This window comes from Balaenoptera acutorostrata, chromosome 1 (genome assembly GCF_949987535.1).
Source record: "Balaenoptera acutorostrata chromosome 1, mBalAcu1.1, whole genome shotgun sequence".
NCBI classification, from domain to species: domain Eukaryota; kingdom Metazoa; phylum Chordata; class Mammalia; order Artiodactyla; family Balaenopteridae; genus Balaenoptera; species Balaenoptera acutorostrata.
Genome location: NC_080064.1, coordinates 197,531,870 through 197,551,453, shown reverse-complemented (window position 1 = coordinate 197,551,453; position 19,584 = coordinate 197,531,870). Strand labels below are relative to the sequence as shown.

Sequence of the window (19,584 nt, the reverse complement as noted above, 5' to 3'; positions counted from 1 at the left end):
TAGCTCACTGAGCTCCTTAAAATGGCTGTTTTGAAATTCTTTATCAGATAAATCACAGATCTCCACGTCTTTGGGGTTGGTTACTGGAACATTATTGTGTTTCTTTTGTGATGTCATGCTTCCTTGGTTTTTCATATTCCTTTATGTCTTGCACTGCTGTCTGCACTTCTGAAGTAGCAGTCACCTCCTCTAGGCTTTACTGACTGACCTCTTCCAAGTGTCCAATCTTGGATTTTTTTTTTGCTCCAGTGGTGTGCTAGAACTTCTCCACTGGGCTTTGGACTTCAACAAAGGCTCTCTCATCTGTGGGTAACTGTCTCAGTCAGTGTTCTCCAGGAGGTCCTGGACCACGTCAAGATCCACAGCTGGGACCGAGGTCTGTGTTTCTATTATCTGACATACAGGTGGGTGAGATTCCCCCTGGGTCCCTTGGTGTACAGTGCCGATGACAGAACCAAAGCCAAATGGGGCTGTAGCTGGGACTATGGTCGGCAAGTCAGTGGCTGGGATGTGGGCTTGTCTTCTCAAAACAGCTCTCCTTGTCCTTAGATGGCACTGAGTTTGACAATCTCCTCACTTGGACAGATGTCAAATTGTTGTTGTGGGAGGGATAAGAGCGAGGGACATCTTACTCAGACATCTTGCTGACACGCCCCCCCGCAGCAATGCTTTCTAAAGACATATAGTAATGCCAACCCCTCAATCTCTGCTTCAAAAGGAGGTAGTGCAGGCAGGTGGAAGGTGAACTCTGCGTTTTTAGGGTTTCAACCAATTCTTAGGATTCAACTGAGACTCTTAAGTTTGGACTTGAAAATACTCCTGAAAACATCAATACTCCCTGTGGTCTGAGAAGGAATATAAATAAAGGACTAATAGAGCCACTAGTACACTAGCTGTGACAAAGAGAAGTAAAATTGGGAAAAAATAAGCAGTGTTTCCAGGCTACATTATCCCAAATTTGGTTTCCAATACAGAGGCAATCAATCAACCAAATGACTCTAAGCCTGCTTCTATGACCCGCTGCTGTGCAACCCTAGGCAAGTTAGTTATCTCTCGGAGCCTCAGGTTCTGCTTCTCTGTAAGACAGGGAGTTGGTCTAGATGATTCCAGAGCTGGAGTGAATTGAAAAGGAACGAGGAGTAAAAGGGAACAGGATGTATCCGGGACTCACAGAAGCCTTGTTTCTGGTATGGTTTCTTTCCCTGTCCTTCCAACATCCATTCTGCAGGAGATCTTCAGGAATTTCCAAGCAACATAGTCCACTGGACAACTGCTGTTTGGGACTTCTACCCTGAGCAACTTTCTCTTAAAACTGTTTCCGTTGTCCTAAGGTGGTGTACTCACCCCCAGATGGCTCTCACTGCAGAAATTCGAACTGATGGGGGTTGTGTCTCATGAAGACCACTAACTGTTGCCTGAAGAAACTGCTGGATCAATTCAGGGGACATAGCAACAGTGAACCGACTGGCAGCCCAAAGGGCCCGGCCCAAGAGGAAAGGAGACACTGGGAGGAAGAGAGAGCAGTTAGGGGCTGGACAATACAAGTTTCTGCTACTGCCCACCCTCCTCCCCACCTCTATGCCTCCGTTTGTTGCAGTAACTGAATACCACCGAACACACATAACGTAATGGAGAGAAAAAGCATCATCTTGAAAGATAAAAGCAGATGTATGACCTATGGCACAGAATCATTCCCCTCCTAGTTTCAGTTTTCACTATTTGCAAAGTACATGTTGAATATTCCTAGACAACAAAGCCCCCCACCCTTGTTCCCACCACAGCTCTCACCACCCCTTACCGCACTGCTAGTCAGTCCTCTAGATGGCTTCTCCACTGCCAGTTTTGTCCTACTCTTGGACCACTATTGGAATACTATAAATTATAGCTCTGTCATGCTTTTATTTAAAATGTCAACGAATTCCATAGCCTACCCAATAAAGCCCATCTAAATTTGCACGGCATTCAAGGACCCCTCAGATCAGTGACTCTAGCATTACCTCTGATTTCCCTTTGTGCCTTCCAAACTCAGGCACACACCCCTCCCTAGGAAGTCAACATCTGACTTTGCCATTTCTGTGCTTTGTTTATAAGCCAACACACTCACCTCTCCTTGCATTATCTAACCGATCTCTTGGGCTGAAGTAATCCTAACTATCTCTGCCACGTTAAGCCCATGTCCTTAGCTTTCTAACATGATACAAGTATATTTTTTGATATTCTAGGCACTGGTGTAAGGATTACTACCCCCTGCCTGTTATAAGATGCTTGAGGACAGAGACTATACTCAGCTGTCATAGGGCTTAACTCAGTTACCTGTACAATAAACATTTAGTTAATAGGACCTATTCAACAGAACCTAGCAAACGGTGCCAAATAATTACATACTAATTCATATAATGGAGAGTACCATCCAGGAACGCCTGGAAGTCCCAAAAGTTAAAACTCTTTTCATAGCAATCCCAAGACATTATTTGTCTTTTATCATTCTCATTCCTACTCAAGTATACCGTAGAATTTTCCAGAGGTTACTGATGTGTGACACCATGGCTCTGACAGCTAATGGAACGTATGCTTGCATTTCTTATATTTTGAAAGCTTCTCAATTTTAATTTCTAATATGTTAAATACTGCTACATGTCACTCACAAAAAAATCTCTTTGGGATCACTGATAATTTTTAAAAGTGTAAAGGGGTCCTGAGACCAAAAAGTTTGAGAATGGCTTGTACAGAAAAACTTTGCTAGGGCAAGTTCTACAAAAAATATGCTAGTGGGTTTGAGAAATTCCAACACTGTCATTCAACACGTGATTATACTATGTCCATTAGGTGCCAGGCACTGTGGGGCAAAAGGATATATTAGACATGGCTTGTACTCAAATATTTCACATTCTAGTAGAAGAAAGAAAACATATTTGTCAACCACAACATAATGCAGCACGTGGTAAATGCAGAATAAATAGGAACATGCTCAGTGGGTCCTGAGCTCTGGATGCTCAACCATTTTAATTCTGTGACTCCGGCCTGAGATGCCCTATAACAGCTGGCCTAAGGAGAAGTGGAGAACATTTTCCAATGGTTTAAGCTACCCAGAGGGCATCCTATGGAGAGGAAGCAGTGAGTGGACTGACACGGCATCGACGACGCAGGGGTCCCACGACTTAAGTACTCAGGGAGGAAGCAGAGACAGCACTGGGGGCTCTGAGGGTGAGAACAAGGCACGGAGATTGACACACAGAGACAACGCCACCTCTCAGCCGCTGCCCTGCGGTGCTGAGAAATCAGGCTCACGTAGTCGAGGCTACTTTTTAAGGCTAGTAGCGAACGTGGACATGAGAACGGACACTTTAATCATGTAGACAGAAGAGCCTGAGAAAACTGACAAGAAGCACACAGAAAGGATGAACCATACACAGGCTGCCTGAGGGCGTGGGGACTTTGCAATGACAGAGTTTGCACCAGAGTTCTCAAGGCAGAGCAGCCAAATCTGCACTCTATTCAGACTCCAGAAAACATCCGGGACTTGAGCGCTGATTGGGACAACAGTGTGAGAGAACAGCATGGAAGAACCATGAACAAGGCAATCCTAGCCTCTCAGTTGGTGAAGCTTGAGTCAAGGTCTCTGGGCAGTTTAGAGGTTCAGACGAGCTCAAGCTCTAGGGTGGAAGAAGAATGTTCACCCCGAGGTTTACCTGCCTAAGTGAACAACAGAACTGAGCTGATGGTGGGCCTAAGCATGGTGCTGAAACCTACCTGAGAGGTTGAGGTCTGCAAGGACAACGTTGGTCAGGAAGCCATGCATGTCGAAGGGGATCCTGCCATTCTTCACACTGTCAGTGATGATGGACTTCACCGAGCCGAGGGCCAACATGCATGCCTCATGGATCTTCCACCTGCCAAAGGGACACCACAGCCTGGTCACACAAACCCACGGCCAAAGAGACAGACGCTTGAGGGAAGCCAATTCAGGAAAGGGCATTTCAGCACAGCATGACCCCAAAGTGCATTGAGCTGCTCTTCCGATCTAAACCTATAACTGAAAACAGTGTAATTTAATAATAACAGGTTTTTCTAATTAAAAACAAAGCAAAAGTCCTTCCTTTCAAACCTTTTTAAAACGGGGTAAAATAAAAGCATCTTAGCCAACTGCTTTAAGGATGGGAAGAACTGCTTTAAAACAGATAACGCAAAGCAAGGACGCGCCTGCCTCCGACCTGATGCCCAGAGCACGTCCCTCAGTGGGACGCCCGCCACCCACTCTCACCAATGTCCGGTGCCGCCATTCTTGGTGTGCTCAGCTTCCTGTAAATGCCGAGTTGCTGCGGCGGCCAGGGCTGCTGCGCTCTCATTCTGGAAATCAGTGGCCACAGCCTGGTGGGAGGAGAGGCGCTAACAAATGTTTCTGTGCAAATTGAACTGCAAGCTTCATTGCACACTGAATGGTTCCAACTCCTTCACATACACACGGCTAAGCCCAATTAGGTACATTCAGAACACAGCCCCTAATTGCATTAAGGTCTCTACGTTAAAGTAGTATCCATATTTCCGCAGTGCCCGAGCACTGTGAAGCTCACGAAATGGACAGCTCCCTTTGGCTACATTCAGCAGAGCCTAAGGGGTCAATGAGAGATTCAGCTTTGGATGGCAGGGGACCAGATATTTATTCTCTGGGAGCCTGACTGTGGGAATACAAGGCTAATCTACTAGCTGAAACTTGGTGCGGTCTTTCCTAGGTGCCTCAGAAACACCGCAGGGTAACAAGGAGTGCTCACCAACAAGGGAACAACGAGAACAAGCCTCGCACCTGACAGGCGGCAGGTGGCAGCTTCTTCACGGACCCTCAGCCTGGAGCCAGTCCTGTGCTCCAGTCAGAGCCAAAGAAACACGGGCAGCCATCTGGGTGTTCAACCTCTCAGCAATCGAAGTTTTTTAAATTTGCCAACCTCTAGTTTGTGCTACAGATTCTTGCTGAAGAGTGAATTAAACTGAAAAGTTCCTGATTCAACCACCCTTACTCATTAGAACACTATCCTCTGCACAATTTTTACACCTAATATTTACACGTAAATCAGAACTGGGAGCAATGACTTCGGAATTCCTGAGTCTCAGACTTCATTCGAGATGTTCTTCTTATCCCCCAAAAGTCTAAGATAAAGTCACCCAACAACACTGCTCAGCTTGGGTTAGAGATCTAGAAAGAAGAGGAATAGCTCAGGATCATTTGGCTGAAGTATCAAGGGGGCCCTCTTACCAGCAACAAGTCTTGGGCTGCGATCCTAACAGTATAGGAGAAAGTATCATCATCTTCATCTTCCACAAACTGCTGGGGGTTGGCTGTCCACACTTTAATCTGAAAGGATGATGAAGTTAGGTCTCTCTGAGGCTCCCATCTGGTCCATATGTTCCCTCTTTTCATCCACACACTGGAATGGTTCGGCCTTTTGTTTTTGTCTTGAACAGAAAGCTATTCTTTTTGATGCAGAGAAGCGAACCCTTTAATAAGCTGAGCAGCAAAGGCCGCTGCAGTAGGTGGCTGACTGCTGGCCCCTCCCACTGTAGCTGGCTGTTACCCCCAGGTACGTCAATTTGCTGAGTCTAGTAGGTCTGATGGGTATTTAATGGAAAATCATGTCCATTCTTGTGTTGTTCATACGAGACAGGCATTATCATATTTTTTAATGCTCTTTTCTGGTCTAATGATTCACCAACCAGGCTAATGATCTGCACTCTATTATATCTCACTATTTATAGAGAAAGGTAGGCTCTTCTGGATATCTGGGCCTTTGGTTGGCGGTCCTATAGATGTAAAAGTATTAGTACTCTGAAAGCCCAATTACCTAGTACAGGAGTTGATAAAACCCCAACACCCAGGGATTTGGCAATATAATGACATCAAAGCTTTCTAGAACTTCCCATGAAGTTACTTTTCAGGTGTCTATTTTTCAAAATCAGTTGGTCGCCTGACTTAGACCCCACATGCAGGCTGCACTCTCTGAATGCAAGCCGGTCACTGTCTCCCACACGTTGTTACCTGCTCCTCGGTGATCTGCATGTACAGGATGAGATAGTAAATCAACTCAGGCAAGGCCTTCTTGACAGTGCTTTTGAATTTGCTATTTTCCAGGAGAGCATGGACAAATTCAAAAATGCTAAAGACGAGATTTTCAAAGCCCAGGACTTCGCCTACAGGAAACACACAAGAGAAGCTTTTAATAACAAGAAAGCAAAAGGAAAGCACAGATGCTGGAAAGGAACTACATCATCTCTGTTAAGTTAATGAATAGTTAAAGCACTTGCTAATTATTATTCTCCAGGGAATGGAAGAAGGGGCTGAGGAGTCAAAGAAAGGAACTTGAGGCTATTAAGTACTCTTTGGTTTTTCAAGTAAAAGAATCAGGGAATTCCCTGGCGGTCCAGTGATTAGGACTCAGCGCTTTCACGGCCGAGGGTGTGGGTTCAATCCCTGGTCGGGGAACTAAGATCCCAAAAGCCATGCAGTGAGGCACCCCCACCCCCAAAAAAAGAATCAGAAACACTGAACACATTTTCCACTCAGAAATTCTACAATTTCATGAGACTTACACAAATGCCCATGAGGAACAGATCAATGATTTTCAACTTCTCATTTCCCCACATCTAATACACTTAGAGGAAACTCGGTGAGAGCACTCTCTTAATAGCATGAAGCCTCTAAGTTCCTGCCTCTGTTCTGTCTTTTCCTGGCTCCCTTTCCCACTAAGTGGTACACCTGTTGAGATTAGACACACCACATACCATCAGAATCCACAGGATCTTCTACTTCCTCTGTGTAATTTACTTCTGTCCTCACATAAGTACAATGAAGAGTAAAGAAACAGAATCTGGAGTCTGCTTTAGACATACTCTACAAGGGAATGCTGTACACTCCAACACTAGGAGTAGACATTTTAAGAAAGTGGAACCACATGAACATTAAGACCCAAAGCTAGATTCCCAACTATGGGGGTGGCAGGTCCCTTCAACCTTCTGGAAAGGATATAAAGCTGCACTTTCAGTTAGGGTGTTCCAAACAATAGGCAGAATTTGCTGCATGGAGGACACCATGTGCTTTGGGAAGTTTTTCACCAGGGCTGTCACTGCCTGAGAAGTTAAAGAGAAAAAACCCCAAGAGTTACAAGTGATATGGGAGAAAAATCACTGATTTCAGACTACTCTTCAAACCCCCAGCATCTCCATCGCAGTAAATGTTTACCTTCAGGACTTCCATCTTAAACCCGCTGTCAGACGTGGGGCCGTCTGGTATCTGGAGGGCCTGGACGAAGGCCTCTGTGAACTGCTGCACCACAGGGAAGATCAAGACTTTGGCCGCACCCTGGCGGCAGAAACCAAAGTCAGTACTGGACGCAGCCCGAATCACAGCTCAGTGCATGCACCAAACACCGAGACCCACGCTGTTTCCAGACCCCTTCAGGCTCGGGCCTCAGTCAGAAGGTCGTGTCCCCAAGGTCACTGGGGGTGTCCCCAAAGCCTGCTGTGTCCGTATCCAACACCGGCAGCCCCTCACCAGGAGCTTCTGCAAAGCTACTACATAAGGCCAGCTTCTCAATCCCAGGGACTGGTATTTTTCAGCTAGCTGGTTCCACATGGGAGACAGATAAAAGAGCAGTGAAGTTCTGGGTGATGACTAGCGTGAAAAGGATGCAGGAGGGGGTGTTAGAAAAAATAAGGCTCAGACGAAAGGAAACTAAGCTACATGCAGACGAGGAATTTAACCAGAACATTCACTGCACCCACAACACGGCGAGTGTTCGTCCCGGCGCTGCTGTGCTGAAGACCTCTAGGCAGGCCGTCTGTCACCAACCTAAAGGCTCACTCACCTTCTCCAGTTCCTCCATGTTACAGATCATATGGGCACAAGTGGTAAAAATCTCCACGGCTCGGGAACGGGTTCGAATACCATACACCTGGAAACAAGTTACAGTGTAGCCATGAGACTGGTGGGTGTGCGTGCGTGCGTGCGCGCGTGTGTGTGTGACTAAACTGTGACTACTCAATCCTGACATGGGACTGGATCCCCTAGAGAGACAGGAAATGTCAATCACTCATGTCCAGGAGACAGACTTCTTCTGTAATCCAGAGAATGAAAGGCAGCACGATGTCAGAACTTATTAGAATCAGCCTTATATATAGGCCTCTGTGGGTTAATTTGACAAAAATACGAAGCTGGGTACGGCTTGAAACCCCAACACGGTCAACGTATTTCTTTCAAAACACAGCCCTTGGCTGGGGACGGAGAGGAGTAGGGAGCTTAACCAAACGCATACAGAGTAAAGTAAGGGCTTATCGGGTGCAGTGCAGGGACAGAATTGTTTCCAAGTACTCGGCTGAGGTGGGCCAGCTCGGGTGGGCTGCCTAGGGAGAGGCCAAGGCAGCACCCAGGCAGCAGGGGTGAGATGGGAGGAGAGACTGCAGCTACTTCACTCTCTCATCACAGGCTTGTCCTCGTAGTTGTAAGTGAAGGCCTGAGTATCATCCCAGCTCAGGCTTTGTCAGCAGTTCCTGTCTTCAGGTTTGGGGACCGGCAGCCAACACAGCGGGCTCCCCCTGAGCGGGGGCGGCCGGCCAGAGCCCGAGCAGCTCTGCCTGCTGGACGGCGCAGCTGAGACTCGCACCTCGGCCATGGTGAAGATCTTGTACATCTCTGGGAGAATGACAGGAGCAACCAGCGGCATCTGGGTGTCTGTGACTTCTCGAGTGAACTCTACAGAGAAGAAAGCCCCGCTTTACAAAGACATTCCGTGTGACAATTGTTGAACTGCTTCTAGGCAGCACACAGGGAAAGACGCTGGCTGGGAGACTTACCCTGGCGTACAGAAGTAGTGCCAATCATTGGTTAGAAGGGAAAGAGAACGCAGAGATAAAGGAGAATACACGAGAGTAAGAAAGAAAACCTGTAACGGAACTGTGTAAAAACCCTTGTGAGGTTGCCTTAGGAAAATTCGGAATTAATCTAGTTTGTGCCCACTGTCACCATCCAGGTGCACTTGGAGGCGTCTCACCTTTGTTCCACTTTCAATACCCTGCCCAAGAAGCTGTTCTGACGCACACAGTAAAGTCTGTGCAGACTTACCTGGCTTGAGCTCCACCCTGCAGATGGGGACAATGCCTACTGACCTAGAGGTCAGGCCACTGTTCAGAGGAAGAGAAGGGGGTTTATACCCCGTGAAGGCAGCAAAGAGCACCCTGGCCGCGGAATGAGACTTGAGGAAGGTGAGGCAAATGTGGGTCCTAGCTTTCCCTTCACTTCCAAAACCTCACAAGGCACCGAGACAGCAAGCAGGGCTCTGGATTGTGTCGCTGAGCATGGAATACAAGCCCTCGAGTCCCAGTGTCCTCTCATTTACCTGCTGCTTAACCAACCACATTCATTACTCTCATGATCATTTTTGATAGACTCAATTTATCAACACTTTACAAGCTTAAGTCCAAAATAAGTTTTCTGGAGTCACTCATCAGGTCAGAAAAAGCATGGGATGCCAGCGACATCAGTCTCCAAAGTTCCTTGAGAGCAAAGAGAAAGCTGAGGCTCATGGATCACTCATTTCAACCCCTGGCGGCTGTGTTTGCATTTCCTTCACACCATTAGCCTCAGCTATCGTTTATAGACAGCTAAGTTTAATGGGAAGCCTTATTAAATTAGAGAGACTGGGACAGTACCTTAAACAGCCCTGACGAGAATCAGACCCGTTCTCCTGCTGGGCTCCTGTCCACACACCAGTACCCCGCCCCCTGCACGCACGCCTGAGCCGCAGCTGCCGGAGTGCGGCCCAGCCTCGCGTGAAGGCGCGTGGAGCAGCTATTTGGGAGTGGAGGCTGGCAGCGACCCACGTGCAGGAGAACACACACTTCCCCAGCTCTTTCCCTGTGGCTGACAGAAAAGTCTTCTCACGGAACAATGATTTGCTTAGTCAAGCACAACAAGGGCTCTTGAGCAAGCCAACTGTATATACAAATGTACAACTATTTTTTTCTCCAGGTTTTTAAAGAAGAAGCTGAACTTTGTGTTGGAAGACTGGAAGGGAATAGGCTTCCTTTCCTTAGTAGAAAACAGGTCTGTTAATTGATATTTTGGCATCATGAGCTTGTAAATAAAGAATCCTAGAAGGCTCATTCCACGGAGAGGGGTAGGAGAAGTCACCTGAATAATACGCCGTACAAGAGAAACAAGGGCGATAAGCAGGGCAGGGAACGTCTGAGCAAGGAGCATTTGACCTTTTCAGTAGGTCAGCTCTATGCCCTGAGCACCTGTCACATGTAATCAATAAAAATACACTGGGTGGTGCAAAAAGGCAGCTGGGGCACGGGAAGAGGGGGTCTGAAACAAAAGGAGAGGGGTGATTTGCTTTTGGACATAGAACTGGTATTATCTACTATCAATATTAGATGGACTAGTAAAATTGGGCCCAAATGCCCAAATCAGTTTAGTAAACTGACTGACACTCAGAAAAGGTTGAAGCGGCATTCCTAACTATGTAAGAATACCTTTCAGGTAAGCTAGCAGATCACGGAGAAGGAGGTAAGACAGGGGTGAGACTTTCGCAAACTTATATAAACAGAAAGCAATGTGGTTTCTAACAGATCAGTACCCAGTGGCTAAGGTCCACATAAGGATTCCCTGAAAGCAAAGGAGAGCAGTGACCCCACATGGGGGACAGGAAGCAGGGCAGAATTTGCAAGAGACTGGGAGACTCAGGCCACACCTGGGGGTACTTAAGGACAGGTCCTGTGAGGGGCTGATAGGTCAGCCAAGCTTAGGAGAGCTGTTCACTAAGTCTCCTTGGACTCAAAGTCCAAGTATTTCTCTCAACCTCTCAGAACAGAAAGAAAGAAAAGACACCAGAGACTACATATTTTTCTAAGCTGGCCAAACGAAGATCAGGATTGTAGAGTGGGACTGTTTTTATCTTTTCTTATATCTCCATAAAAATTCAACTTGACTATTCTTAACTTTGCCTTGGTTGAACCAAGTAGAAAAATAATATATAATAATGATGATAATCATAATGGCTAAAATCCACTGTGTGCTACCACAGGTCACTTTACATAGACTAGCTCACTATACCACCAAATGTTCCTTTGAGGTGGATACCATCATTACCTGAATTTTACACACAAGGAAACTCAAAGCTCAAGAGACGAAGTAGGTTGGGTCAAGGTTAAGCCGGACTGTGAACTGAAGTCTGCGTGCTTAACCGCCACACGTGACTCTTTCCTGAGTGGGAAGGGCTGGCAGCGGCAGAAGCACACCACCAACTTCGTGCCCTGGGAAGGGGCACCGATGCGGGAGGACAGCCACGGAGCTGGGAGCTGGGAGGAGGCGCCGCAGGGGGGCGACACGTGGGGCCCCAGGAGCCAAAGCAGGGCTGGCTGCCAATACCTGTGAGCACTCGCATGGCGCCGTGGACTGCGCTTAGGTCTCCGCTCACCAGCATCCCCATGAGCAGGCTGAAGAGCTGCGGCCAGGCTTCGGGCCAGTCCCAGTGAGCGATGGCTGACAGCGCATAGGCCACGCTGGAGCGCACCTTGCTTATCGACTCCCTCAAGCCATTGGGCAACAGCTCCCGGATGACAATTTTTGCCTGGAGAGGAGAAAAGCCCACCTGCCCTTAGACCAGGTTATAAGTGAGTGGCAGAGTCCTATCCAGTTCATGTGCTGGAAAAGCAATGTGTACAAGACACTGCATATCTATGGAAAACTCCAATACACCAACTGGGCAAGTAATTCATGCAGAGAGTATAACCAGGTCTGTAAACTTATGCTGTCCATTATGGTAGCCACCAGCTACATGCGGCCATTTCAATGTAAATTAATTAAAATTAAATGAAGTTAAAAATTCAGCTCATCAGTTGCCCTAGCCACGTTTTAAGTGCTCAGCACCCACACGTGACCAGCAGCTGTCCTGGACAGCACAGGCACAGAACGTTTCCACAACGGCAGGAAGCGCCGATGGACGGTGCTGCTCTAGACCTTATACCTCGGAACTTCCTGGGGGCCCAGCATGGTTGCACAGCACTGGACTAAGCAGAAACATTATTTCATGTAACCCTCAAACAACTCTTTAAAGGGGGAATTTTAGATATTTAGGAAATTGAAGCTTAGAAGTTAAAATATTTTTTGAGTATTTCATAGCCAGTAAAAGGCAAACTGGCGCCTGCACCCAGGTCCGCCTGGCACTCGAGCTCTCTCATCTGTAACCTGGCTCCCACAGCGCCAGCTACCAGTCACTCCACGGCCTTCTGAGAGCTCCTCGTGGTCAGAGAACGGCCTGCACATCTCCACAGGCAGACAAGTCGAGTACCTCTCCTCACCCTTTCTGTGGTCTCAGGAGGCCTGAACCTCTCCGACTGGGCACACCAGTGAGTCTCCACGTACTGTTTCAAGATGACTGATGCCAGCTGTGAAAAGAGTAAGCCAAGGAGCACAGCAAGAAAAGGACTCTCTTCACACATACAAACCATACACACGGCCCGATATATTCATCTGAAGTCTATCTAAATCTGGTATAAAATTCTAAGTTATTTATAAAGTGGCCTTATTCTTTCACTTTCCCATAAGAAAGTTTCACCACCAAGTAAAGGGAAATTACTTATAAACTGGGCCAATCAGTCTCAACTTACCTGACGGATCGCCAATGCCCCCTGGGGATCTACGGTCAGCTCTGCCAGGTGAACACCAAATTCTGGAAGGGAAAAGTCTATTGTGAGTCCAAGAGCGCCCAGGAAAGCCATAGCGGTTTACTGAGCTCTAACCCTGATGCCAACAGGAAAGATTTCAGAGGAGCTTGATTCAGTGGTTCCAAGAGTGCTGATGACTGCTCAGATTGGCTCCTCTAAGCAAGAGAAGCAGGGCAGGGCTGCTCGCAGTGAACAGTCCAGCACCTGTCACTTCCTCCAATCGCTGCACAGCCGTCTTGCCTTCCAAGGTAGCGATGCACATAGTATCTAACCAAAAACCACTGCTATCTAACCCCAAAGGAAAATTAAAAGGTGAGACTTCAGGAGTTGTCCAGATATACACCACCAGAGAAGAGATGATTAAGTCTAAGAAAATCTGGCCTTCACAGGCTTAGTCCTAAAAATACAACTGTCATAAGTGAGCAGTTTCTAACAAGCAACGTAAGCAGTAATCTCGAAATGCACATTGGGAGGCTACAAACAACTCTGACTCCCAAATTAAAATTTAGATCCTTCAATGCAATCCCTATCAAAATCCCAATGACGTCTTTTTGCAGAAATAGAAAAACCCATCCCGAAATTCATATGGAATCTCAAGGGACCCCAAATATAGCCAAAATAATCTTGAAAAAGACCAGAACTGGAGGACTCACACAAATCTACAGCAATCAATACAGTGCGGTACTGACATAAAGACGGTCATACAGATCAACGGAACAGATCACTCAACGCGGAAAGAACAGTCTTTTCAACAAATGGTGCTGGGACAACTGGATATCCATGTGCGAAAGGAGTAAGTTGGACCCTTACCTCACACCATATACAAAAATTAACTCAAAATGGGTCAAGGACCTAATAAGGCCTAAAACAATGAAACTCTTAGAAGAAAACATAGGACAAAAGCTTCATGACATCATGACATTAGATTTGGCAATCATTTCTTGGATGTGACGCCAAAGGCACGGGTAACAAAAGAAAAACTAGACAAACAAGACTTCATGAAAATTAAAAAATGTTGTGCATCATAGGACACTATCAGCAGAGTAAAGCAGCTACCCACAGAATGGGAAAACTTGCAAATAGGTATGTAATAAGCCATTAACATCCAGTTATATAAAGAAATTCTATCATTCAACAACAACAAAATGACCCAATTAAATGATGGGCATAAGACTTCAATAGACGTTTCTCCAAAGATATATGAAGGCCAAAAAGCACATGAAAAGATGCTCAACATCACTAATCATTAGGGAAATGAAAAGCAAAACTGAGGTACCACCTCACATACATTAGGATGGCCACTATCAAAAAAACAGAAAACTGCCACTGGAGAGGATGTGGAGAAACTGGAACCCTTGTGCACTGCTAGTGAGAATGCAAAAGGGTACAGCCGCTGTGGAGAACAGTACAGCGGTGGCTCCTTAAAAATTTTTAAATAGAATTACTATATGATCCAGCAAATTCCACTTACGGATATATACCCGAAAGAAATGCACGCAGTGCCTTGAAGAGATATTTATTTGTATGCCATGTTCACAGCAGCATATTTCATAATAGCTAAAATGTGGATGCAACCCAAGTGACCATCGACAGATGAATGGATAAGCAAAATGTGGTCTATATGTACAATGGAATTTTTTTTAAAAATAAATTTATTTATTTATTTTTGGCTGTGTTGGGTTTTCGTTTCTGTGCGAGGGCTTTCTCTAGTTGTGGCAAGCGGGGGCCACTCTTCATCGCGGTGAGTGGGCCTCTCCCTGTCGCGGCCTCTCCCGCTGCGGAGCACAGGCTCCAGATGTGCAGGCTCAGTAGTTGTGGCTCATGGGCTTAGTTGCTCCGCAGCATGTGGGATCTTCCCAGACCAGGGCTCGAACCTGTGTCCCCTGCATTGGGAGGCAGATTCTTAACCACTGTGCCACCAGGGAAGCCCTGTACAATGGAATATTACTCAGCCTTTAAAAGGAAGGAAATTCTGCAATAGGCTAAAACAACTGCTCTAATGGATGAACCCTGAGGACAGTACGCGAAGTGGAACAAGCCAGTCACAAAAAGACAAGTACGTATGTACCCACTTACATGAGGTACTTACAGTAGTGAAAATCATAAAGACAGAGAGTAGAATGGTGACTGCCAGAGGCTGGGGGAGGGGGAATTGGAAAGGTACTGTTTAACGAGTATCGAGTTTCAGCTTTACAAGAAGAAATGGGGATAGTTGGCAGTGAGGGCTGTACAACAATGTGAATGTATTTAATACCACTGAACTGTGCACTTCAAGAAGGTTAAGATGATAAATTTTATATTAAGTGTATTTTACCACAAGAAAAAAAGTTTGAATTTAGATCTAATTTATACTTGCAAAGGAGTAAATTATCAAATATGTATTTGTGAAAAGAGGAAGCAGAATGTAAGACCAAGAGCGCATCCTGATTTTCGCATCTTGCCTTCCAGGGCTGCGCGATCCAATATGGCAGCCATCAGCTACAAGTGGCTACTGAGGACCTGAAATGCGGCCTCCGAGAACTGACACATGCTGGAAATGCAAGACATGCACCAGACTGCAAACGCAGTATGAAACAAAATACTGTGGAATATTTTAGTAAAGTTTATATCGATTACATATTGAAATAATATATCTGCATACATTTGGTTAAACGATTACAGTATTAAAAATGAATTTTACCTGTTTCTTTTTTACCCTTTAGCTACTAGATGATTAAAACGTTCATGTGACTCATTCTTCCTACTGGACAGCACTGTTTTGAGAATGGACAGCAGCTTTCAGAACTGCTTGGTCGTGGCAGGCGCACAGGTTACAACAGGCTCACCGTACCACTTGAGAGCTATGATCAGTGGGGTTAAAACCTGGGCCCTGGGCTGCTGTGGCAATCCCTACCCAAATTCCAATGGCGCTCTCCGCAGAAACAGAACAAACAATTCTAAAATCAGCATGGGACCACAAATGACCCAAACAGCCAAAGCAATCCTGAGAAGGAATAAAGTTAGAGGCATCACGCTCCCTGATTTTAAATTGTGTTACAAAACTGTAGTAATCGGGCTTCCCTGGTGGCGCAGTGGTTGAGAGTCTGCCTGCTAATGCAGGGGACACGGGTTCGAGCCCTGGCCTGGGAAGATCCCACATGCCGCGGAGCGGCTGGGCCCGTGAGCCACAACTGCTGAGCCTGCGCGTCTGGAGCCTGTGCTCCGCGGCGAGAGAGGCCGCGGCGGTGAGAGGCCCGCGCATCGCGATGAAGAGTGGCCCCCGCTTGCCACAACTGGAGAAAGCCCTCGCACAGAAACGAAGACCCAACACAGCCAAAATCAATCAATCAATCAATCAATCAAACATATGCATCTGATTCAAGATCCTCATTAAAAAAAAAAAAAAACTGTAGTAATCAAAACAGTGTGGTACTGGCATAGAAACAGACATACAGATCAATGGAAGAGAACAGAGAGCATAAAAATAAACCCACACACACATGGTCAGTTAATTTATGACAAAGGAGCCAAAAATATACCATGGGGAAAGGAGAGACTCTCCAACAAATGGTGCTGGGAAAACTGAACAGCCACATGCAAAAGAATGAAACTGGACCACTATCTCACACCATACACAAAAATCAATTCAAAATGGATTAAAGATTTGAATGTAAAAGACCTGAAATCATAAAACTCCTTGAAGGAACCACAGGCAGTAAGTTCCTTGACATTGGTTTTGGTGATTTTTTTTTCATTTGACACCAAGATTAAAGGCAACAAAAACAAAAACAAAAACAAGTGGGACTACATCAAACTAAAAAGCTCTGCACAACAAAGGAAACCATCAACCAAATACAAAAGCAACCTACCGAATGGGAGAACATATTTGCAAATCATGTATCTGTTAAGGGTTTAATATACAAAATATATGAAGAACTCATACAATTCAATAGCAAATAAAACTGGATTTTAAAATGGGCAGAGGACCTGAATATACACTGTTCTAAAGACCTAGAGATGGCCAACAGACACAGGAAAAAGATGCTGAACAACGCCAATTATCAGGGAAATGTAAATCAAAATCACAATGAGATAAACTCACACCTGTCACAATGGCTATTATCAAAAAGATAAGCAATAGCGGGACTTCCCTGGTGGTGCAGGGGATAAGACAGGGGGTGCGGGTTCGATCCCTGGTCAGGGAACTAGATCCCACGTGCATGCCGTAACTAAGAGTTCGCGTGCCACAACTAAGGAGCCCTGGAGCCACAACTAAGGAGCCTGCCTGCCACAACTAACACCCAGCACAACCAAATAAGTAAATAAATACATATTAAAAAAAAAAGGATAAGCGATAACAAGCGTTGACAAGAATGTGGAGAAAAGGGAACCTCTGTGCATTGTTGGTGGAAATGCAAAATGGTGCAGCCACTATGAAAAACAGTATGGAGGTTCCTCAAAAAATTAAAAATAGAGCTACCATTTAAGGCAGCAATTCCACTTCTGGGTGTTTATCCAAAGAAAACGAAAACACTAACTCAAAAAGATATATGCACCTCGTGTTCATCGCAGTACTATTTACAATAGCCAAGATATGGAAACAACCCAAGTGTCCACCGATAGGTGAATGGATAAAGAATATGTACGTGGTATGTATGTATATGTATGTGAGTACAGATACACACACACACACACACACACACACACAAAATGGGATATTAGTTAACCACAAAGAAAAATGAAATCTTGCCACTTACAACACTACAGATGGACCTTGAGGGCATTATGCTAAGTAAAGTAAGTCAGACAGAGAAAGACAAATACCATATGATCTCACTTATATGTGGAATTTAAAACAAACAAAACAAAACAAAACAAACAAGCTCACAAACGCAGAGAACACAATGGTGGTTGCCAGAAGCTAGAGATGGGGGGGTGGGCAAAATGGGTGAAGAGAGTCAAAAGGTATAAATTTCCAGTTATAAAATAAGTCATGTGGAAGTAACGTGCAGCATGTCAACTACAGTTAATAATACCGTGTTGCATATTTGAAAAGTTGCTGAGACTAGATCTTAGAAGTTTTCATCACAAGAAAAACAAAAATTCCGTAACTAAAAAAAAAAAAAAAAAAATCAGTTCTTGTGCTATTATTTTTATTGCCCATCATGAGTACATTGTTTGGCTTTCTTATCGACGTAACTAAAGTTACTTTCCATGATAAGTGCTAACTATCATAACTAGATTCCACTGAAATAGCCATCCAAAGGGTATTTATGCAATACAAAAGCTTAATATCAGGAAAAAGTTGTTCCAGGCAACGTTCCATGTTCAAGGCTTATCCAGGTAAGCAGGTGAAAAACTACTGAAAATGATCTATGCCTATTTTTTAAATTAATTAATTAATTTTTGGCTGTGTTGGGTCTTCATTGCTGCGTGCGGGCTTTCTCTAGTTGCGGCGAGAGGGGGCTACTCTTCATTGCAGTGCAGAGGCTTCTCATTGTGGTGGCTTCTCTTGTTGTGGAGCACAGGCTCTAAGCACGCGGGCTTCAGTAGTTGTGGCATGCAGGCTCAGTAGTTATGGCTTGCGGGCTCTAGAGCGCAGGCTCAGTATTTGTGGCACACGGGCTTAGTTGCTCCGTGGCATGTGGGATCTTCCTGGAACAGGGCTCAAACCCGTGTGCCCTGCATTGGCAGGCAGATTCTTAACCACTGCGCCACCAGAGAAATCCCTATGCCTATTTTTTTTTAATTTTGTTTATTTATTTATTTATTTTTAAATGAAATGTATCTGATTTAGTTAAGATTTCCTCTCTTTTAAATTTATTTATTATTATTTATTTATTTTTTGGCTGTGTTGGGTCTTCGTTTCTGTGCGAGGGCTTTCTCTAGTTGTGGCAAGCAGGGGCCACTCTTCATCGTGGTGCGCGGGCCTATCGCGGCCTCTCCTGTTGCAGAACACAGGCTCCAGACACGCAGGCTCAGTAGTTGTGGCTCACGGGCCCAGCTGCTCCGCGGCATGTGGGATCTTACCAGAACAGGGCTCGAACCCGTGTCCCCTGCATTGGTGGGCTGATTCTCAACCACTGCACCACCAGGGAAGCCCCCTATTTTTTTTAATGTGAAATAATTTTTAGACTTAAAGTAGTTTCCTCCAATGCGTGACAGTCTTATTCTTTCCTTGTCTTCTATGACCCGACCACTTTTGATAAGTAATGGTCAGTATTTTGTAGAACACATCTTGATGTTCATTCGACTGACGTCTCCTCACAATCAGATTGAGGTTATTCATTTTTGGCAAGAATATCAGGGAAGTGATGCTGTGTCCTTAGCATATCATAATGTTGATAAATTTTCTTATTGGTAATGTTAACCACGACCACTTGGTAATGTGGGGTCTGCTGGATTTTCCACTGTAAAGGTACTGTCTCTCCCTTTACAAATGACAAAAATCTTCAGAGAGATACTTTGAGATTATGTTCATATCCTGTTTCTCTTCAAACACTCACTGATTGATTTTAGCATCCATCTGTGGATCCTGCCTGCAACAATTATTACTGTGTTGTTTGTCCCGTGGTGCCTTTGTATTTCTTATTCTCTTTACACTTACTAATTACTTGCAATTCTTTTGTAAGGAAGCACTGTCCTGTCTCCTTTATTTATTTCGACCCGTGTGGTGGTGGACACATGCTTACTCATTTCACTCCATGAGTTTTAACCCAACACTCTCATTATTTGTTCTGTTGCTCAGCTGTTCCACTGTGGCCATCAGCACACCTTCTTGCAGGCCTTTCCACATGCTCCCATCGTTTTTCAAGCCCTTCCTTACATTCTGTTCTCACAGGATATTCTAGGCTCACCTTGTATTTTCTCTGCCTAAACCCTCGTATCAACTTT

General features: G+C 45.3%; 1 protein-coding gene across 2 annotated transcripts in view; it reads right to left on the bottom strand.

Annotated features, from left to right (window-relative positions):
• The window catches only part of IPO9 (importin 9), a 47,229-nt gene that overhangs the window by 16,748 nt on the left and 10,897 nt on the right, over positions 1-19,584 (bottom strand). For both annotated transcript variants that reach the window (XM_057548902.1, XM_057548907.1), the window contains exons 2-14: positions 12,655-12,716; positions 12,346-12,432; positions 11,414-11,615; positions 8,649-8,737; positions 7,854-7,940; positions 7,229-7,348; positions 7,016-7,116; positions 6,772-6,830; positions 6,029-6,180; positions 5,249-5,347; positions 4,262-4,368; positions 3,751-3,890; positions 1,345-1,504 (exon numbers count right to left, since the gene is read on the bottom strand). In XM_057548902.1, coding sequence (XP_057404885.1) covers positions 1,345-1,504; positions 3,751-3,890; positions 4,262-4,368; positions 5,249-5,347; positions 6,029-6,180; positions 6,772-6,830; positions 7,016-7,116; positions 7,229-7,348; positions 7,854-7,940; positions 8,649-8,737; positions 11,414-11,615; positions 12,346-12,432; positions 12,655-12,716 — 1,465 coding nt within the window. The remainder of the gene's footprint in view (positions 1-1,344; positions 1,505-3,750; positions 3,891-4,261; positions 4,369-5,248; positions 5,348-6,028; positions 6,181-6,771; positions 6,831-7,015; positions 7,117-7,228; positions 7,349-7,853; positions 7,941-8,648; positions 8,738-11,413; positions 11,616-12,345; positions 12,433-12,654; positions 12,717-19,584) is intronic.